Raw genomic sequence first — 22987 nt, forward strand, 5'->3', positions numbered from 1 at the left:
GGAGCCCTGACCACTCAAGGTTATAGAGGGCAGGATTTGCAATCACTGTAATAGTGTCACTACATAGAGCACTTCAGGTTTCTCCACAGGAGTGAATGGCAGCCATTCATTGATGGGGAAGAAAGCAAAATGTTGCATTCCAAGACACCACTGGATTGTTTGTGAGCTAATCCTGCTTCCTGTTCCTCTGCTCCAGGCAAAATGACTCCAGCCTTTGAAAATCAGGCTGGCTCCTCTCAGCAGCATTAGCCCTGTCCTTGGTTCTCTTTCTTGGTCATATTAGAATTCAATTTAAAAACACAAAAACCTTCCCAGTTCCAGTGAGTTTGCAGATAGGAATGCTAGCTGGCCAACACTTTTGTTAGGCAGATAATGAATGGCCAAGTGAGTTTGCAGGATGGCCATGTTTGCCTAATGGGAGGGGTTGTTGTGAGAGTGTAAGGTGACTCATTTTCCTCTTTCTTCCCACCTAGCCAGAACTGGCTAGTCAGGGAACATGAAATAGCAGACAGGCTGCAAGAGACAGAGTGTTTTGGGATATAAAACATAAACGAACTAGGCAGGAAGTTGAAGCACCTTAGGGTGCAGGATTGCTCTCCAGGGCTAGCCCATCCATTAGGCACACCTAGGCAGTTGCTAGGATGCTAAGAAGGGGAGGGGGTCATTGCTGCCACACCAATTAGTTGCCTGCTGTGTGGCTGCCTTCATCTTCAGCCCCACCACTTACTTGCTCACTTGCCCAAGGCCCTCACGGCTGCCCCCTGCCTGCCTGCCTGCCTGTGGTCACTTGCCTACCTACCACATCCATTTCATCCAGCACTGCTGGCTTGGGCCTTTGCTAGGCCTAGAAATGCTGCAGCACTTTATAATAACATCTCCACGCACCACAACATATTCAAATGTTACCTGCCACGGTGACATCCTTATAACACAATGTGGCACTTTGAGGCCAAGCAAAGGCCCAGACCAGTAGTGGACGCAGGAGTTAGGCGAGTGAGAAGGCAGCCAGGCGGACACAAGGGCCGTGGGCAGTGGGTTTGCCTCACCAGGCAAAGCTGGTGAGGGCTTCAGGCATGCGAGTGAGTGGGAATATGTGGCAGGGAAGACAAGCCAAGTCACTTGTGTATTATGCCTCCTTGGAGGGGAGTCAGGCATGCGGGCGGGGCACCAAAAATCCTTTGGCCAGCCCGGATGCTCTCTGGGAAACTGATGTAATCTGTTGCTGACTGGCAGGAGTTGCTCTGTGATTCCAGCTGAGTCCAATGCTCAGCTTTTATATCTATCAATAAAGCAAATGTACAAAGACACCACGAGCCTCCAATGGTCACTCCTCCAAATAAATCCAAAGCCTAAGTAGTGCTGCACCCCTGGAAATTTCCACTGCTCAGAGAAATGGATAGTGGGTGTGTAACAATATAAAAGCTTTTAGATTGATTTTACATCTTATTTTGTTCCTCTTTCTTGCTTGTTCCCAAATATGTTATATGAATCTCCTCCTTGACTTAAATGGGAATTTCTGGTAATAATTAGCATCTCTCTGTCCTTTCCTTATCCCTTCTTCCTTTTCTACTTAAAATGTCCCCCTGCTTGTGTGAATGGTGGGAATTGAGAGTATCGTGGTTCTGTCAGGGTATACTGAATACACTCTTCACATTCAAAACCTCTTTGGGGCAACTTTTAACATCATGCTACATACAACTGAGAAGAGCTGAAACAGGTTTCAAGCTTGGGAACTTCACTTCTTTCCTTCACCTACAGTCAGGTGGGTGCAGGTTACTGAAAATGCAAACACTCAGGAGAAAAACAGCCATATATCTATATGCATATTTTTATCATTTAATTAATTCAGGTAATTGTATAGTTCTTCTGATGAGAACACTAGGGTTGCCAACATCCTTCTGCAGGATTCTGGCATCTGTTAGCAGCCTGACTGGCAAAGAGTGTGGAAGATTGTCCCATCGCTTCATCTACATGCCTGGAAAAACTTAATCTGATAAATTTCTACTTGTCAGGTAATTGTGTCTAGCAACCCTGCACCTCTTTATTGGATAGTCATGTATTTCATGTGTCTGGATTGTTTCCAGGCAACTCCTTTTAATAACCCAGGGCAAAACAAAGAACTATTTCACAAACAATAATTGGGATATATCAGAAAACACAAAACAACATTCTGCACAGACTGCATAAGATGCCAAATGGAGTAAGTCAGGGTCTAGTGTTAAAGGAGTCCATCAGACATACCTAATTATGCTAACTGAGCACAGAGGCACCTTTTAAAAGTGGCGATTCTCTTTATTTAACAGGGGGAGAGCAACTGGCCCTATCCAACCCCAGTACAGCATCCCTCCCGTGGCTGCTGCTGGTGTCTTTCTTATGTTTCTTTTTAGATTGTGAGCCCTTTGGGGACAGGGAGCCATTTAATTAATTTATTAATTTATTTCTGTATGTAAACCGCTTTGGGAACTTCTGTTGAAAAGCGGTATATAAATATTCATTGTATTGTATTATATTGCATTTATTGTATTGTATTACTGCTGTTAATTAAATATTTCCAGCTCGCCCTTTCTCCAGAACATCTTGTGTAGTAACAGGATCATCACAGCCCATGAGTGTCAAGTGAGACATGGTTAATGCTAATTTAAAACTTGTCTCAAAGAGTTTGGGAACATATATGATATCATCCAGTTTTAGTCTTACAACAACCCTAAGAGGTAGGTTAAGCAGAATGTGCATGACTTCAAGTCACATTTATGAAAAACTGCAACATTAAAAGATCAGATGGAGGAGAGGGTAAAGGACTAGTTCAAACACACATTTACATTCTACAGCATAGGGATTGAGAAACATTTGACACCAGTTCTTAGAGGCCACAGCTTGTATTGATAAAAGGATAACAATCCTACTCATCCACACACACAGTCTTTATCTGCTTGTCCTTAGGGTTAGGTTCCCTATCAATAGTAAAATGAAGTACTTCATGATAAAGAGACAGAAACACATCAAAGTCACTATTCAACCAGAATTTTCTGGTTTGCCCTCCAAGGTTTTGCGAAGCCTCAAGATTTTGCAAAGGCATTATTTGAAACCTTAAAGAAAGCTTTTCATAAGGATAAGGAAGACATGCTGGTAAAATAACTGGCCAACATGCAGACTAACCCTCCACAAACGCACAAGAGTTTTCCAGTTATGTAAGCGGGGCCTCCAATTTTCAGCAATCTCCCTTTCCCTCTTGCAGACACTGCAGACTCCTGAAGCTATGTCCCTGAGGGCTGAGGGAAGGAGCTTCAGAGGGAAGGAGAGAGCAGAAAATCCTCTCCCTTCTGCCATGGAAAACCCTGGCATGTTGGCAGAGAATTAGTCTGAATGTCCGCTACTTTCTAAAGCATTATCAGTAAAACATAAAGATTGTGAAAAAATTGTAGATATCCTATCTAAACTGGAAAAGTTATTTCTTGATCTGTTTCTAACTTCTTTTAAAATACTGTATATGTTTTTGATCTAGGTTCCAGTAGCCTACATTCTGGGGGTGAATGCCCAGTCAGTGCCTCTAGGAAAAACTCTCTTAGCAGCACATTCTCACCCTTTTTGAGAAAATTGCTGTCATATATAAAGGGGGACATAAATAAACAACATTTTACTGGCATAAATCCCGCCTTTGCTCTAACCTCAGGTGTTCCAGGCAGAACACTTAGTAGGGCTCCTAATTTTTTGTTTTTCCATTTGGTTGGTCTCCAAAGGCCATCCAGCAAGCGAGCTTCATGGTTGAGTGGGGATTTGAACTCACATCTCACCAATCCAAGAGTACTATATTCACTATGGCACGCTAATTAACACCTGGAGTAAATAACAAGGAAAAGATAGTAATAGCACATGATCAGCTGCAATCTTATTAACACAATTAGCCATGTCCCCAAGGATATTGCCACAGATGGCTGTGAGGATGGCAGTTAGTACTTAAAATAAAATAAAATAATCTCTATAGAGGAGGTGAAGTGTGCCGGAATACAGGAACAAAATATATCCTTGCTTGAAACACATTACTTTCTTTTCTTTCTTACTTTCTGCCACGAGATGTGGTGACAGCCAACAACCTGGATGGCTTTAAGAGGGGTTTGGATAACTTTATGGAGGAGAGGTCTATCATCGGCTATTAGTTGGAGGGCTGAAAACCACCTCCAGCCTCAAAGACAGGATGCCTCTGAGTACCAGTTGCGGGGGAGTAACAGCAGGAGAGAGGGCATGCCTTCAGCTCCTACCTGTGGCTTCCAGCGGCATCTGGTGGGCCACTGTGTGAAACAGGATGCTGGACTAGATGAGCCTTGGGCCTGATCCATCAGGTCTGTTCTTATGTTGTTGTTTTTTACTTGATGCCCTTTTGGTAGGCCAAGAACACTTGATTTAGCAATCAAGATGGTTTCAGCATATTTATATATTTATGCCACAAGAACATAACTGTCCTTGTGTGTCAGTGTGGTGTAGAGGTTGGATTAGAACTGGGGAGACCCAAGTTCAAATCCCCACTCAGCCATGAAACCCACTAGGTGGCTTTGGGCCATTCACACCTCTCTCACAAGGTTGTTGTGAGGATAAACATACCAGTGGGTTCCTTGGATGAAGAGCAGGATATAAATGTAAAAATAAATAAGTAAATAGCTGAAAAATGGGGTGGGGGAGAGATATATTGTATACCTGTTTAACATAATTGGAATTTTTAAGTGGTGGGGGCATCCAGACTAATGATGTCAGCAGAAGTTCCATTAATGGAAGGAGCATCCTTTGACAAGAGCATTCATCTGGATTCTGCCCAATGGCAATAAAGGCTAATCTTGTTCTCAGTTCTGAGAAGGAATGGAAAAGTAAAGTATATCATCTTGTACAGGTGTTTACATATCACTCAGTTGGGCTCAGCTGGATCCAACTGGCACCTCCTTTCCCCAAAACTGTCTCCATTGATGTCCATTCCATCTGATCATCATACAAATTATGTGGATATTGAAACCTGAACTTGCTTATTTTCCACTTCCTTCTCCATCTCTTTTTCATTGTGTATCATATCTATTAGACTGAAGCCTGCAGGCAGGACCTGTGGTGTTCTTAGATTTTTGTACAGCACCTAGAAATGTTACTCATTTTATAACCAACAACTCTCTTAAAGATGCTTGTAAAGTAGACATAGACAGAGGAGCACATCCTGATCAAATTTACTAGAGGAAGTTACTCTAGAGTAACTCCTTAGTAATACTATTGAATAATTTAGTCAGGTCAGCCAGTGTTTTTTCACACTATTTCAGATCGAAAACTAATGTTAGTCCTGTGAGTTCGCTTGTTTCCCATCTTTTAAGTAAAGGTTATTTTTGTTGACATTGTGGAATCATCTTCCAGCACTGTGGCCAAAACACACACCTCTCCAATTACTTCAGCAGAGGGTGTCTTTACTTTTGTAAATTGAGGTAATTACTTTATAGAGATCTTATCTCATGGAAATTCCACCATGAACAGTGCCACTGCCAGGGTGTGTAGGCATGCACAGGTGAACTGGGAGGATTACATTCCACCTGCCTTGTCAAGTTGGATTAACCTTGCCTCCAAATTAGTTCACCTCATTCCTTTGCACTCATCACAGCCCCTTTGCCTCAGTACTAGACTAAGGTGTGTGCCAGAAGGAGCAGAAGATAATAAAATAATGGAATATTTGTGGATAGTTTGTTTGCTGGCATGATGGCTCCCATCATATGTTTCATATGCTGAAGGATCTGTGTTTCTGAAGTCAGTATATTGGATAAATACTTCAAAGGCAAATAAATGTTGGGCTGGTAAATGTTATGGTTATATTTCCTTCCTCTTTAAAATATTTATTGAAACTGTTGCAGGAGAAAAAATAACCACCTACAACTACATACATGTATTAATAAAAACTAGAACCAAAACAAGGCAAATAGTCAAACTATTCACCAACATTTAGTACAATGATATGCATACAAAATGATAACCATACAATATTATGGTTCCATTTTTTGTCTCTCTCCAGGAGTTTCCACAGAGGGAAAGAAGGGAAATAGGAACAAAACAAAACAAAACAAAAAACAAAACAGGTTATCTGAGCTATCAGGATTTCTCTTTTAATGAATTTAAGAAGCAAGTTTGTCCTTGATAATCATTTCCTAAATTTTATTAATCCAGACAATCCAGTTTCTGTAAGAAGGTGAAACTGAGCTCTTCCATTTGCTTACCTGTACAATTTTGGCTGCTAAAAATAAACTGCAAAGCAAAGCCTTATGAAAGTACAATGGACTATCTGCTTCCAAGATGTGCAAAATAATCATTTTTGGATCCTTGGATATTTGCAGTTTGCAATATGTTTCCACATTTTGCAAGGACCAGAGTCCCCAAACCTTGTGCTCTTGGGTATTCCCAAACATATATAATACAAACCTACCTGATCACAGCCTTCCTGCATTTGAAAAAATATTCTGCTTTAATCCTGTGTATTCTTACCAGTGTAATATTCCAATGCAACATTATTTTAAATTGTATTTCCTGGAAATTAGTGCCCACTGTCAGTTTGAATGTATTATTCCCAAGATTTTTTCTATCATCTTTCCTATATTTGTTCCCAAACCCAGGCATAAAAGGGTTTTCCTGAAATAGTTATTGTACTCTATTACCATCCAGTCCACTGTGCTACTATGTTAAAGATAGCCTGGCCTCTCTGAAGGCCTTCTTTGATGGATTTTCTTTGACACCACCACCTCTGGCATATCCCTTCTAGCCAACAAATGTCTTCTGCTTGAGGCAACCTTACAGATTTTGGGGATTTTCCTGCAGAATTATCATTAGTTGCCGTCACGACATTTCATTGCCTATAGGGACCATCTTGCTATGGGATGTGTTTTATTCTATCTAGTAATCTTTTATGTTGTGTTGTTGAGAAATATGTTCCAATGGGGATCCAGTAGACAGGGTGGGGGAGAGGGTGGGGGAGTCAGAACGGAAAATGGAGGGAAAGGAGAAGGAGGAAATGGAGTTCCTTCTGAATAAAGCTTTAGTTAAATCTACATAAGATCCCTTTGTGTACTGTATATGAGAGAAGCAGGTATAAAACAGGATGCACAGACCAAGAGGAAGTAGCCCTCTGTGAAATAAATGGGGCACAGTTCACCTCTCAGCCAAGTGTGGGAGGGAAAATGGAAACATACAGAAGTGAAGGGAGAAAGAATGTTGCTCCAAAGGTCAGTTGCAAAGTTGGGTCCAGAATAAGCCAGAGGGCAGAGTGTGACCAAAAAGGTGAAGCCAGCAAGTACAAAGAGGGATGGTGTGGGACTCAGTGAGAGGGCAAAAGTCAGTGCTAGGGTCTGGACCAGAATGGCAGGGTTGGCACGTTGCATTTGCTTCAAGTGGTGCAAGCAAGGCAACAAGCTGGCTCTGCTTGGGAACACCAAGCATTTCTTACACGGGGAAAACTTTTAAGAGATTAGAGGAACACATTTGTTTTTATTTGTTTATGTATGGCTGAATAAGTACAGTACAAATGTACAGATCCACCAGGGACGTAGCTATAATTGAATGGGCTGGGGGACAAATTGAGGGAGGGATTGAAGGCCTGTCAGCTGGGTGACAGCTCACTCTTCATTCTCCCTGCCCCACCTCCGCAACCCACAGGCATGTTGCTGGCTCCTGATCAGAGGACTCATCTTGGCTTCAAGCGAAAGGAGTCCTCTCTCAGGGGGAGAAGTGTCAGGGAGCATTCCTCCCACCTCTGCTCCTCTTTTAACTAGTGAACAGGTTCAAACCACCCCTCCCTCAGCGTGACTGACAGGCTCAACACCATTCCACACTTTCAAATTTGTAATCTTACATGACAGGAAATAATATGTGATGATTGTGCATTCAGGTCATGAAAAGGGATACAAAAGCAACTCAAAAGGTATTCATTATGCTGTGGGATGCTGAAGTGCCCCTTACCTGGATATCATTTGGTCTAGGGTCACCAGCCATGACTAGAGTTACCAGGACAGGGGGCAAATGTGTGATGTTAGCCGATATGTACCCCTTTACTTTTACCCATATGTGAAGGAATTGAGCCTGAGCCTCCATTTTTTGTATATAAGACTTCTGAGTCAAAAATTAACAAGTCCTGTTCTATGGTTTGGTTTTGGAGGGAGAAGACTTTGACAGTTAAAATTTTGGAGGGAAGTAGAGGTTTGATTTTATTAGATATGTTTTTAAAAATGGAGGGAACTGAAGTTGTGTTGATTGGATGGTTTGGAAAAATTGGAGAGAAAGAGGATATAAGGAGGCTTCCTTCAGCAGAATTTAGTGCAGTTCAAGTTGGAGAACTGAAGAGTCCAAGTGAAGGAGTGCAGTTCAAGTCAGAATCAGGAGGAGACAGAGTGAAGATCAAGTGGACATCAGGAGCTGGAAAGAGTTGCAGAGCTGGAGTGGGGGAAAACTGAAAAAGGCTGCCGAGAATAATGGCTGAAAAATCACTAGGAGGGAGTCAATCACTCACTGTGTTGATTGTAGCAGACTCTGGGTAAGGACTCTAAAGTTAGGGCCCAGTGTTAGGTCAGTTTGGATGCATTTTGATCACATTTTATTTCTTCCTTGTGCTCATTTGGTTGCTGTTTTGGTACTAAATTTTCCAAAGGAACTACTGTTTTAAATTAAACCTTTTCAAAGCAAAATGTCTTATTTGTGTTTACAAATCTATAGTTTCTGTATGTTTTCTCCACCCCGCGCCTTTACCACACTACTCATGTGGCTTGATGCCTTCCAGGTCTTGCGCACACCCACTGTGCGCACAATGTCGGCGATCTGCTCCACTTCGTCAGCTACTGAGGGAACGGCTGCAGCAGATGAAGAGGGGACTGCCCCAAGCCACAACTTTTCCCACACTGCGTTCCATGTGTGGGATTCGATCTCTGCAAGGAATGCCGCAATGTTCTCAATGCAGTCCTCAAAGCTGTAGCTCCTCCGGCAATGGCTGACTGACAGAGAAGGATCCGCTTCCATGAGATCCAGCACCTTCCCTGAAGGTGCGGCGAGCATATTACGACTTGAGAGTCACGATCAGACCTTGATCCATTGGTTGAATAAAGGATGTGGTGCTGGGTGGTAAGAAGGCAATCTCCAGATTTGAGTGTGTGAACTGCAGGATCTCAAGATGGCCAAGGGTATTGCTGAGCAGCAGGAGGAGTCTGAAGGTCAGGTTCTTGGAGGCCAGATATCTCTGTATCTCAGGGAGAAAGCAGTTGTTGACCCAGTCATAGAAAAGCACAAGGGCACAAGGGTTCTGTGCTCGGTACAGGAGCATGGGCTTGACTACACAGCCCCTTTTGTAGCATTGCCACAGAACAGTAGAGTGAGGCAATCCTTGGCTGCCTTGAAACCCAGAGCAGTTCTTTTTTCTTTGCTGACGAGGAATTGGGATGGCATCTGTTTCCAGAACGGGCCTATCTCATCAGCATTGAAGAACTGCTCGGGCCTGTACCCCCTGGACTCAATCAGCTGCTGGAACTCCGCTTGTTGGAGTGATAATCAGCATCTTACCAGAGCTGCACAATGCTGCAAGTGGCTCCTCCGAGAAGCTCCACAGGAATGGCTCCAGAACAGCGCCCAAGGGCTCTCACAAGCTTGCAAAGGCCCACAAAGATATCTCCAAAACGGATCCAAAGCCCTAGATCAATGGCTGCCAAAGGCTCCCAAGGGCTCCCCAAGAAGACCAAAGGCTGCCAAAAGTGCTTAAAAATGTCTTTTTGAAGCACAAAAAACTCTAAAAATGCAGACCAAAGCACTCCATCCTATGCCCTCCTCCAAACTCCCTTCACAACCCATAAGCATGTGCAGGAAGAGCATGACCATATAAAGGATGAAACCACGTACCAAAACCCATGGATACATTAAACCGCCATACCATGGATAATGAGGTCAGGTCAATATTTCCCAACTGCAAATACGCAAAATCATGGATAACAAGGGTCACCTGTACACAAAAACAAAACATAGCTGGCATCGACTTCAGGGGATTGTGTTAGTTCCTTGCTTCCCCCCCTCCCACAGTATATTCTACCTTAGACCTACTTCATACAATTAAAAAAAAACCCACAAAAACCATCAGCAACAATTGCATTCATAACCCAGCTGGATGCAGAACTGCTTGACTTCAACTGCATTTCTGTGCAGTCTTACCTGGGAAAGAGAGGTACCATCTGTCACATTGCAGCTGCTCTGAACGTGCAGATAAATAATGTGGTGCAGGGCTCCTGGGACGATTTCATTTGAGACTGCTGGTGTGGAATTGCAATTTGAATGAAACCCCATCACTTAAAAAAAAGAATAGCTGCATGTAGAAAACTAGCAGGCCAGGGAGAAGGCTGTGCTAGAACCCTCTCTCTGACATGCTAGTGTTCCTAGGAATGAGATTTAGTTTGAGTAGGAATATTCATACATATGATTCCCACTTATAGTGTGAAATTATACAGCTCCAGGGACTACACCATCTGATTTATCTGAATGAATAGACCAACTCTAACATGTGAAAGCTCTTCTTCTCTAGGGTGTGTACATATAAAACAAGACTCACTGCATTTACCCCCCCTTCTGTCCAGCTTCCCTTATCTTCACAATGCATTTGACAGATGTGCTGACCAGTGACTCAGAAGCAAATTTAATAATTCATCTTGTACCTCCACCCATGCTTCCCCAGGGTACTCTTCACCTCTTTTACTTTGAAGTGCTGCATATACATGTATTCAATTACATATTAATGTGTCTTATAAAATGTATATATATTTCGGTCAATCAGCCCTGTACACAGCCAGTCTCTGCTACAAACATGTGGAACTGATTTCTCTTTACTCAGTCCCGAAGAGATTGTACATTTTATAAAACTGTGGGTGCACTTCTACAGCAGCCCCAACACTCAGATTATGTTTGTTTGCACATACCCTGAAGTCATCTCCATTTGTTTTGTCTTGCCTATGAGCCCTTTGTAGGGAAGGGTTAGTGTCTGTGGCTCACAGAAAACCAAGAAAGAATGAGATTCAATCAAATCTATCCAAAGAAGAAGTGCTAGGGGTCCTCATCTTTTAAAGAGTCCTGTTGCCTTGGCATCTCCTGCCCTGCTCCTCCCCTGACCCCATTCCGCCAATTCTCTTTTCCCAATCTGATGATTCGGGTGGGGAATGAGCCCCAGCAGCAGGGAGAAGAAGGTGGGCTATGGGACCTGGAGCAGAGCAGAACGGAAGGTACTGCTGCTGTATTTTCTTTCATGGCTGCAAAGCTGTTAAAAATACAAGAGCTTTCTCCACATTGCAATCTGGCAACACAAATCCAAAGAAATACAAAGATAAAACCCAGAAGTGTGAAGTCATGTCAGTTTCTCCAAAATGTGTATGATGGAGACTAGAGGAGTTTCCAATTTGCTAAAATTTCCCCCAAGAAAGCTCAAAGGTGTGATTGCAATTTTGCAAGTGTATGCGATAGATAGGAATGTAATTCGCACCTATTGGTTTTATTTCCTTCCTTTGCTTACTGAAAACCACTGCTGCTGAAGGTAACTCTTAGCTGGAGGTAACTTGCTGACACCACAGTAGGCTGTGAATTGAGAAAGATCTTCCAAGTTCTGTATGGAGCTGACAAAGGTAGACCAGGGTAACAGCACAGGGATCTGGAGAACAACTCCAAACTTATTGGCCAGTCCAGGCCACATCACAACAGAATCTAGTCTGGCATACACAAATCACTCCACCATTATTCATCATTCTGTACATGCCACACCTGAGATGGAAGGGAGAAGTCCAAGTCATGCAATACAGCACCATCCTCCCAAACAAAATAATTCCATACAAAGGCTCATAGCAACACTGGAGTGGGGAGCCAGATTAAGCTCCCTGATAGCCAGTTGTCTATCCTTGCCTTAAATCCTCCCCACCTCCAAATCTCAGAAGTATCCTTAAAGTATGCCATCACGTCGGTGTGTAGACTCGTGGCAACCACAGAGCCCTGTGATTGTCTTTGGAAGAATACAGGAGGGGTTTACCATTGCCATCTCCCACACAGTATGAGATGACGCCTTTCAGCATCTTCCTGTATTGCAGCTGCCCAGTATAGGTGTTTCCCATAGTCTGGGAAACATACCAGCAGGGATTCAAACTGGCAACCTCTGTCTTGTTAGTCAAGTCATTTCCCTGCTGTGCTATTAGGTAGCCAAAGTATCCTTAGTAGCACATAAATCTATCTCAGACAAACATAAATAATTGTGGAACTTGTGTGTCATTTCCAACAAACATAGGAAATTTCAACCTGACCTATTATTTCCAACCTTACTCCACTGAATGAGTGTCCAGATATCACAATGATGTATGCTCTCTGGCCTGATACAGATACAAAGAGGCCTTGTGGGTTTACTTGTACCCTAGTATAGTATACCTTCACAGCATGTGAGAAACCCATTCAAAATATGGGCCTCATATAGAAAGCTACCCATTTTAATAGCTCCCGATGCATTAGCATTTCTTCCAACACAAAGTTGTCTCCCTATTGAACTTTAAACTTGGAACAGTGATCCTCACTTCATGGCAAATAAGGGTGCCTGAAGGATGCTGCATTTTGATAAGGAGCTAACTGTTTCTGCTGAGAACGGAAGTATTATTCCCAGTTTGGGTACCATATGCACTGCCTCTTTAACACCAGTTCCTCTGATGTGCTTCAAACTCCTACCGAAGACTGCCAGTAATAACTAAGTTAAAACTAATTAAAACCGCCACGTTTGAATAGTGAACTCTACAGTAAAAGGAACACCCTGCTCTGCTGGAGTACTTTACACAGTAGGTACTAAAGCTCCAGTGTGAACATATTTCAGTTCTGCTGTCCAAATGGTTGTGGCGTGGGTGTGTGGATAAAATGGATGCATACATCGCTGAAGAGCACTAGATCTGGGTTGACAAGGGATGCCCCAAATAAGAGAGCAAAACTTGACACCCGACTAGTTATTTTGAGAATGGAAAGTAACCTTTTCCACCCCACCGCACGTAATAGAAATAGCCAACCAATCAACGTGGCTAATGCTTAGTAATGGATTAATGGCTATGGGAGATCTATAGGAAAGCCTCCTGCTGTTCTGACTCATAGCTACATTCTCTCAAGTTGCCCTCTTTTGTGGCAGCTTTGGCCGCAAAGACAGACCCCTTTCCCCACAATTACAGTAGATTATTTTAAAAAGGGATTGGACAAATTCATGGAGGTTAAGGCTATCAGTAGCTACTAGTCTGCATAGCTGTATATTTCCATCAGGATCAGCAGGGGCATGCACCTGAACACCAGGTGCCAGGGAACACCAAAAGGAGGGGGCATTGCCCTCTTTCCCCCACTTGTGGGCTTCCCAGATGCAGCTGGCTGGCCACAGAATGAAGCAGGAAGGATGCTGGACTAGATGGGTCTTTGGCCGAATCCAGTAGGGCTTTTCTTTTGTTCTTACGTTCCCTTGCTGCCTTCTAGACGTGGAATTTCCTCCCCGAACACACACATGATCCACTCTCCTTTTCCCCTTCATACCTCTCTTCAAAGCCCATCTTTTCTATCAAGTCTGAGGGTCAAACTAGTGAGACACCTTATCACATTTCTGTCTTTTTAAACTTCGGGGAGGGGGGGAAATCACAGCTGAGGGGGAGCCCCTGTGGATTGCGACTGTGTGAGAGGCAGCTCACACACTTCCATCTGTGCCATTTTTACCACACACAAAAATTGTCTTCCCAAGCCATTGTATGTGAGGAGGGGGAATATGGGCAGTATTAGCAGCTTAAAACTCCCTCCCCTTCAACAGCATGTTCCCACTCTAGCCCCTCTATGGCTAGAATTCAAAAGTAAAATGTTTAACAAGATGGAAATGCAATATGGGCAGAAGGGCGGTATGCAATTCTTGTAACAAATACATAAATGAGCAACACATTCCATATCTTTTCTTCTTTGACCCTCAGGCTTAACCCCATGAAGACAATGGTGTTCAGCCTGAGGGTCAAACAAGACAAGATATTCATCTCCATTTGAAACCAAGGCCAAAGAGATGCAACTGCATTTGCTCCCATTTTATCCCCCTTTCCTCCAAGGAGCTCCTGATGGTATATATTATCCTCTCCTTCATTTTCTCCTCCCTCCAACCCTGCAAGGTAAGTTAGAGTAAGAGATAGTGACTGGCCCAAGGTTACTCTGCAAGTATCATAGCCGATGGCCATTTGAACTCTGGTCTCATCGGTCTTAGCCCATCACTCTACCCAGGATCCTTCATTGTAAAGTGGCTCCCATTGCTCCTAAGGGCTGCTCTATGGTGAGTTGTTTATTCGGTCTGTGTGAAGCTTCCGCCAGAGTCCAATACTCCACACACAACCCAACCCCTGGCACTACTCAAAAGGTACTGCTGCTATCATGTAGTACTGCACTTTACCCAGCACTGGTGGGGCCCTCTAAAAGAAACTGAGCCCTCCTGAACTACGTTCTTCACTATTTTTATATATAGATATATTTTAGGCATATATTAAGAGAAATGGAGCCCTCGAGCCCAGTGCCATCTTGGAAGCATGGGCACGATGCACTGGAAAATGCTGGAAAAGGACTACACTTCCCAATGCTCCATGCACACCTTCCAAGGTGACACTGGGGCTCTGGAGGGCCCCATTTCTCTTAAAGGGCCACACAAGCCATTGTGCATAGGTCTCTCACACTGAAGTGTGGTGGTTGTTTTTTTGCCCGAGTTGCCCCTGCTTGAAAAACCAGTGAAGATCATTATTCTCCCCCTCCCTTTGTTCTATCTGCCACTATCAAAATATACAGTGCAATCTGGTGCATGTTTACTCAGCAGTCCCACCAAGTTCAGTGGAACTTACGCCTAAGTATACAGCCCATGTTTTCTGAGGCATAAAGTTCTAAGGAAACAGCCCATGCAATGCACAGTGAAGCATTTTAAGGAGGCCCCACTGAAGAGGGAGAGATGCACTCTGGCATAGTGACAGCACAGTAGTGGCTCCCAGTCTGGCTGGGGTTCAACTTCACAACACACTAAGCCCAAGTGCAGCCTTAGCTCCGTCCACCCAGCCAGACTATGCAGTGCGATTAATCGTTTTGATCTGCCTTCAACAGATCCACCAGAGGTAGAAGCTGCTGTTGAGAAGGTGGATTGGGGTTCAGTTATGACACGCAAGGAAGAAAATTAAGCACCAGCCCATTCATTGTTTCTCACAGGCTTTGGGCACTAGGCCACCCTTTAATTGATACATCCAGTTGCAGCAAACAAGCACTGCCCAGAGAACACACTGTGCTAACTGTTCTCCACACCAGGGAATGGATGAATGCATTGGGCACAATCTTCCCCTGCATACCCCCAGTGACAGTTCCACCACAACACACCACAAGGAAATGGCAAACGGCAGCTTGCTGTGATTATGTAATGCTAACGCACATCCATGCTCCACTGCCACATACCACCTGTGTGTGTGTGTGGCAAGAACGAAAGCTAGCCTGGCAGGATGCACAGCAGAAGGGGGTCTTTGCCAGGTCCAGAGTAAACTCGGGCTGGAGAGAGGCAATCATTTTCTCCAGAGAACTGGGTAATACGAGAGAGGCAGCACAGACTGGCATGCCTATGTTTTCCCCACCATTGCCTCTAGTAAACAGGTTTTCTAGAGGTTTTTGTAGTGTTGTGTTTTTTTTTTTAAATCTTGGTTTGATCAGAGGCAACAGTGTGGGAAGAACACACACACACAATGCATTAGACCAGGGTTTCTTAACCTTGGGCCCCCAGATGTTGTTGGACTACAACTCCTAGAATCCCCAGACATGGCCTTTGTGGCTGGGGATTCTGGGAGTTGTAGTCCAACAACATCTGGAGGCCCAAGGTTAAGAAACCCTGCATTAGACTACCTTCAGCACTCTGATGAGAACTACCAGCCATCACCATCTTTTCTAATGGAAAGAGTTTTAGACGTTAATCTTTCATCCTCTTCTTCCACTGTCTCCGAACATCTTCCCCCTAAGCCCCATTTCTGTAGCTCCTGCTGTAAGATTAAAAACAAACAAACAACCACAACACCTAGAGACACAGGATGTATTATCTCTTTTTATTCAAACCCTGTATCCCCAGTGAAAGGGAGAAGAGAAATAGGACTATTCTCCACCTCCCGCTTCCAGTCTGTACAAGCTCTTGCTCTAAGCTCCAGAGGCAATTTTTGCTGCATAGAGGGGAAAAAAGTGAATTAAAAATGAAAAAAGAAAGGCCAGATGATGTAGATTCCCAAGACAACAGCCTTTGGGATGCTTCACTTCAAAAGGGCCCCTTTGGTATCCAAGTCACCCTGCAAAGGGGTCAAGAGGCTAAGGCCTTGGTACCCACACCCCTCTGGAGCGGTTGCCCCAAGCCCACCTCCTAAGGCCTTTGGTCTCCATTTCTCTCCCCGAAGGCCAAGTCTGAAGCTTGACATCTTTGGTATCTGCCTCGCTTTACCAAGGGCACTCAGGAGTCAGGAGAGCAGAGTTTCTTGTACGTTAAATGCCCCACAAGCAGCAACAACATCTCTGAAGTGCTACTCAGAGCCATAATGAAAGGAGCCTGTGAGGCAAAGTCGGCCTGGGCCCGCTGGAAGGAGAGCTGCAGCACAGCCAAGGCCAGCAGGCTGTTTTGCACGCCGACCTCGATGCTCACCGTCCGACGCTGCGGTCCAGGCAGTCCCAAGCACCAAGCCAGCAAGTAGCCCAAAAGCAGGCCAAAGATGGGCACAGTAACCCCCGCCAGCACGGTAGGGAGCTGCACATTCGCCAGGATGAAGGCCCCCATCAGGTAAGCCATGAAGAGCCCCCCAACAATGAGGGTGAAGCTGAAGGGTTTGATCAGAAGCAGGAGTAGACGGGAAAGGCGGGGCAGTTTGCACTTAACCAACATGCCAGTCGAGATTGGCACGGCGATGAAGAGGAGGGTGACGAGGATCTTGAGGAAGGGCACGTGAAGCGTCTCATGGGCACCGAGAAGTCGGCCATAGAATGCCGAGGAGAGGGGCATCAGCCCCGTGGCAGCAACTGTGGACAGAAGGGTCATAGAGATGGCTAGCGTGACATCGCCACCCAGCAACAGGCTGTACAGGTAGCCACCACCTCCACCAGGGGAGGAGCAAGAAATGATCAATCCCAGGGCCAGCGGCTTAGGCAAAGAAAAGGCCACGGACATGAGGTAGCCATAGAGGGGCATGACCACGAACTGGCCCAGTATGCCTAGCAGGACAGGATGGGGCTGGTGCACCAGGCCTCGGAGAGCCTCTACCTCTACCTTGCAGCCAAATGCACACTTGTTGAGGAAGATGAGAGGCAGAAGAGCATAGAGGATTGGGTTCTCCGAGAAGTGGCCTAGGCCTGACCGGACTGCTGGCTCTGCGTCATTTGCACAAACATGGATCTGGAAGTCAGTCCGTTCCTCAATGAGGCGGCTGTGCTCCAACAGCCGTAGCTGCAGCGGGGCCACACCAGCCAGGCCAGACTGAATCCTGACCACAAAGCCCCCTCTCCAGGAGGCACTGACGTTCTCAATGGCTAGGACCACGGGTTCCAGAGAGTCCACACTCAGCCATGCATCTGGCCCTGGATAGCGGCTGGACACCAACAAGATGCCATGGCTGTGTTCAGGGAAGTCGAATTCCAAAGCAGCTCCATCCCCTACACTAAGATATGGAACATCAACCATTATTCCCCAAGTCCAGCCAGTTACCAGCAGGAGGAGAAGGAAGAGCAGGGCTGCCCTGGACATGGTGTGGATGGATGGCAAGGTCATGTTGAGAACTCATTCCACGCAGGGCTCTTTCCCCCTCTCTGGCACACATTGATCCACCAAGGAGGGCTCATGCTCCGTTAGGCATCAGATCCATGGGTATCCTCTGCTGATCCAACAGTGATGGTCAAGAAGTGTCCACCTAAACAGGACTGTGAGAGAGAAGAAGTGTTCAGAAAGAAAACAAGACAATCCTGTGCAAGGTTTTAACCCAAAAGTACTCTTGGGGAAAATCTCTCTCTCTCTCTCTCTCTCTCTCTCTCTCTCTCTCTCTCTCTCTCTCTCTCTCTCACACACACACACACACACACACACACACACACACACACACACACACCCAACCAAAGCAGGGCAATTCTATGCCTAAAGCATTCCAAACTCAAGTTGTCACAGCACAACCCGAAAGCCCTGCAGTCACAACATTTCTTGCTCCATTGGTCCCATCCCCTACTTTCCTCTCTTGCCCTCTGGAACAAACAGCTCTCTCATTTTGCTCTAAAGCAGGAAGGGGCAGAGAGCCGCTACAAGACCCAGCAGAGGAGAGGCGCAGGAGACGCTGTGGCTGAACCCTCCTTTGCAGCTGTGGGGCAGAGAGACCAGAGGAGTCCCCTGACTGTGTAGCCAGGCAACCCTAGTGGCGGGGGGGAATCTAAGCACAGAACATGCCTCTTTGGTTTTGAGGTGTTTGACTGAGCATTCAGAACTGCCAGTGAAGGACAAGGGTGTCTTCAGGTTGTGACACAGCAACTTTATCCCCATAGAACATCTATTCAGATCCAGTCCAAGTACCACAGAGGAAAGGTGGCTGGGCACTGGTGGAGGTGCCTGTCTCCGTTCTAGCCATTGCCTTGGAGAGAGCAAGCTGCTGCATGCACATCTGGAGGCGGCACATAGAAGCAGCTTAGTCGCTCGTGGGCAAGGCGATGTCCCTTCCAGAAAGAAAGGGATGGGGCTGTAGTTCAGTGGTCCAGCATCTGCTTTGCAGACAGAAGTTCCCAGGTTCAATCCCCAGCATCTCCATGTAGGGCTGGGAGAGACTTCTGCTTGAAAGAGAGTCTAGAGCAGGGATTCTCAGCGTTGGGTCCCCAGATGTTCTTGGACTTCAACTCCCATAATTCCCAACCAAAGGCCACTGGGACAGGGGATTATGGGAGTTGAAGTCCAATAACATCTGGAGACCCAGCGTTGAGAACCCCTGGTCTAGAGAGCCACCACCTGTCAGCCTAAACAATACTGAGCTAGCCAGACCAATGGTCTGATTAAATATAAGGCAGCTTCCTCTGTAAAGAAATGACAGACCTTAACAATAATGAGAAAAGGCAAATGGGAATCCAACCAGCTCTAGATCATTTAAAACATTACAGTTGCCCTTTTTGTATCCTGAGCAGTGTAACAAGAGACTGCAAGCTGGCCCTGCTTCTGTCTCTCTTAATGAAGACCTGAAGTAGATATCCCTGTAGTTTAAAGATATTGCTGCTTCTCCTATATGAAGAAAGATGCCTTTCTTCTCAATATTGTTTTAGATACTGGGGGTGGGGGAAAATCCTTGCTGCCACACAATTTTACTTTCTCAGGGCAGTTTCATTGGCCTGTCTCCATAGAATTAAGAACTGTTTGTTTGTTTTTAGTTGCTCCCCCAAAGTTGAATACCTTTTCCACTCATATACATTTTTGTGAAAAAAGTACTATCAGTATCATCACTGAAAGCCCGTGCAGGTAAAAGAGGCTGCATATGTACTCCTCTACTATGAATCATTCCCATAGCATGCCTAGGGAGGAAACATGATGTGGGAGCCTGGCCAAATCAGGAGTCATACTGGACAGTGCCTCCCCAAGCAGTCTGGGATGGAATCAATATGGAGGGTAGGGAGAAGTGAGAAAGGGGTGGCAGCTGAGTTGCAGAATTCAGCACTGGACAGTCCCCTGTACCCAGCCCTTCTCAGTTCAGCTGAGTCACTTCCCTCTTAAAGCCACAGACACCTGTTGGGAAAGAAGCTACGAGCCACAAAACTTCCTCTTCCCAGGCCAGCCCCTGACATCCAACAGCAGAACCACCACAGGCTCCTCCTCCTGCCCCATCTCCCAGCAGTCTCCCCTAAATTTGGATTCAGATTCTCCTTCCTCTAGTGGGTGCGTGGCGGCATCTCCCCAACTCCATTCACTGCATTTCCTCCAAAGCAACTCCACCCAGTTCTCGCAAAAGCGAGCACCCTTCTTTTAAGAAAGAGTTCCAACAGCCACTAAATAGTTCAATACCAAGAGTTTCCCCCGGCTACCCTACACATCTGACCCCATGATCCATCTTCCCGTTGATTACCTCCTCTAGAAAGGCAGATACGAGGAGGCCGCGATTCTCAAGCACAGTTTAACCTCACCTGACCCTTCGCTTTCACCCCACTCCCCAGATCTCACCTGCCACCGCCCCAGAGCAGAAACCAACCGATAGCTACGGCTGCGTTCATCGCCTTCCTCCTTTCTCCGTTCGACTCCGCCCACCAGGGTGGCGCATCACAATAATAACCGCGCCCCCCAACAGAATGCGAATTCATGGCATACCCCGCCCATGCGGTGAAGGCATGCTGGGAGTTGTAGTTTTTATTTGCAAGCGGAGTGCGGGTATGTGTTGTTTTAAGCGAAATGGAGAAAGGGGAAAACATGATGAATCTGGTTTTTGACAGAACACTTTTATTTCCGGCGTCGTAATGGGTGGATTTTTGCAAAACAAAAAAAGCAGCAGGCGGCATTAACCTCATACTGTTCCTTGATTAATAGGATTAGGGGTACACTGTGATTTGATTGGAAGGACTAGATAACCACGTCTGCCCTAAATGGGAGATTAGTGGTACATTCTGCTCTGTAAACGGGCATTTGGGGGCAAACTCGTTATCCGATTGGCTAAATCAGAAACACGCTGTACTCTGATTGGAAGAAACAGGTACACCCTTCTGCTATCCCAATGGGATTAGGCTGTGATGGAAAGGATTATGCTCATCCTTTTATTCGATTGGGCAATTTAGGGCATTCTGTCCTTGGATTGATGGGATTGGAAGGCATTTTGCTCTGTTGGGATTACAGATTCACTTTTATCAATTAAATGCATTTAGTTAGAGCTTGTCCTGTACTCAAGCAGAGGGAGAATTTAGATCCTAAAAAAGAGTGGCAGAGACAAATCTTTTCAGCATTTAGCGATGAGGAGTGGTCGGGGGACTCTCTCTCTATCGAGGGACGATCATCCTTGTGCGTATGCAATTTAAGAGAGAGGAAAATTGAATAAACGAAACTGCTTTGCGTGCAGCAGGTGGCTCCAAGTTCAGGCCCTGGCATCTCCAGGTAGGGCTGGGAAAGACTCCTGCCTAAAACCTTGGAGAACCTCTGCCAGTCAGTGTAGACAGTACTGAGCTAAATAGAGTTCTGTTTTAATCTTTTATCAACAACTTTTAAAATTTGTGATTTTAAGTGTGGTTTTAGCCTGGTTTCTTGTTTAAATTTTATTATCTTTTACTTTACGTTGTATCTATTAATGTTATGAGCCACCCCAAGTGGTAGTGTACTGGAAAGGCGGGGTATAAATATTTTGAATAATAATAAATAGCCTACACCTGCCTGCCAAACAACAAATTAATGTTGTCAAAAGGCAAATCGACAGTCTGAAAATAGAAAAGAATCAATACCTCCAGTTTGCAAAAACACGTCTGTCCACTTAGAATCAATTTTTATTTGCCATAGGCAAGTTGCTCATTGCTTACTGGAATATGTCATTGGCAACAAGGGTTTTGAGCGTGGGGCCTCGATTCTCTCCACCACAACTTAACAAAGAAACATTGCATGGGGGGGTATGAATGAGGGGCTCAGATCCCTCTCCCATAACAAATGAAACATCAGCATTACCTTCCAGAGAACAGCAACTTGGCATCTTTCAATTATTCATCGGAATAAGATTGCCCATAAAAATACGTATCTTCCTAGCTTTGATGCTCTTGCCAGTTATCGCTGCCATGAATTGTCACTGTGCTTATCGGAATCACATTTAAACTTTACATCAAACCATCACAGATTATACTTCTTGCATGGCTATTTGGCCTCATTGTGTGTGTGTCTGTCTGTTTGACAGACAGACACACACACACACTCTCAGACCCTGCCAATTGAGGATAGCCATGCGTTTGAAGCTAGATCCAATGATACAAGAAGTCCAATAGTCGTATCTCTGTTTTCGCCATAATGGACACAGCTGCCCCTCTAGAAGTCAGATCCAAGCACAACTGTAAGACAGGTGGAGGTGCTGCCCCCTGCTGGCTGCTATTCCTAATCCCAGAAGAGAATTGCTGTTAAAGCTAATGGGATCATGCCAAACTTCTGCATACAAATTTTATATTATATTGTGCTGGTAGTGGTGGAGGTGGTGAAGGAAGTCTCACCATATGTCAAGAAGGAGGGAGAAACAGGCAAGCAGTGGGGTGATGGGGAGACGGAGAGAGAAAGAGAGAGCCCCAAATCAGAGGGCAGTTGTAGGGCTGATTGACATCTCTGCTTTAAAGGACTCAAAATGAAGCAGCAGCTTCAGCTGGTTGATAGCAGCTGTCCTCCATCTTCTGTCTGATATCCTCCCCCTACCCCCTCCAAGGAAGTGCGATAGCCATTCCTGCCAAAAAAAAAAAATCACGTGATTTCTCTCCCTTTACAGAGTGGTGGTGGAAAACTGCACAGGCCAACCTCTTCACAATGATGCCCAATTGCAAAGCACCCAGCTCACATACCAGATACATGGTGGAGTGGTAAGGCTGTCATCAGTACATTAACTGGGCCACAGACAAATAAAGGGAGGGGAAAAGATGGGCAAGATGCATGGAAGAAGAGAGCCTCCACCCTGGTAGAGAGGGATGGAGAAGCAAGTTCTTCACACTGGAATCTACCACCCTTGCTGGCTACAGGTGTCTACAAAAGATCTTGCAAGGGCACAGTCACACTCGTAGTGACCGACTGTGGCTCCCAAGGGGCGAACAAGATCAGTGGTGTAGGGAGGGCATGGGCAGCCTGTGTTCTCATGGGCAGCCCTCTTGTGGCAGCAAGGGCAGGCTCTGGCGATGCTGCTCGCACCTGCGCTCCACCTGACTCTGTCCCCAAGTGGCTGGGAGGCAGCAGCGGGCTGCAGGCCATGCTGAGGATGGGCAGTGCGCTGCCACC

General features: G+C 45.5%; 1 protein-coding gene across 2 annotated transcripts; it reads right to left on the reverse strand.

Annotated features, from left to right (window-relative positions):
* Positions 1-16090: 16090 nt before the first annotated feature.
* Positions 16091-20356, reverse strand: SLC10A3 (solute carrier family 10 member 3). 2 transcript variants are annotated; one of them, XM_053288492.1, is made up of 2 exons: positions 20216-20356; positions 16091-17955 (listed from the first exon to the last, which is right to left on the reverse strand). In XM_053288492.1, exon 2 carries the CDS (start codon positions 17804-17806, stop codon positions 16502-16504), a length of 1305 nt encoding a protein of 434 aa, XP_053144467.1. In that variant the 5' UTR covers positions 17807-17955; positions 20216-20356; the 3' UTR covers positions 16091-16501. The 2 variants fall into 2 exon arrangements, with proteins under 2 accessions (XP_053144467.1, XP_053144468.1); XM_053288493.1 differs by having other exon boundaries at positions 20121-20226.
* Between the last annotated feature and the right edge of the window lie 2631 nt (positions 20357-22987).

The sequence above is a fragment of the Hemicordylus capensis genome, chromosome 2, assembly GCF_027244095.1.
Source record: "Hemicordylus capensis ecotype Gifberg chromosome 2, rHemCap1.1.pri, whole genome shotgun sequence".
Taxonomy (NCBI): Eukaryota; Metazoa; Chordata; class Lepidosauria; order Squamata; family Cordylidae; genus Hemicordylus; species Hemicordylus capensis.

Coding starts and splice junctions, on each gene's coding strand:
- SLC10A3 (XM_053288492.1), bottom strand. CDS start 17,806: ATGACCTTGCCATCCATCCACACCATGTCCAGGGCAGCCCTGCTCTTC.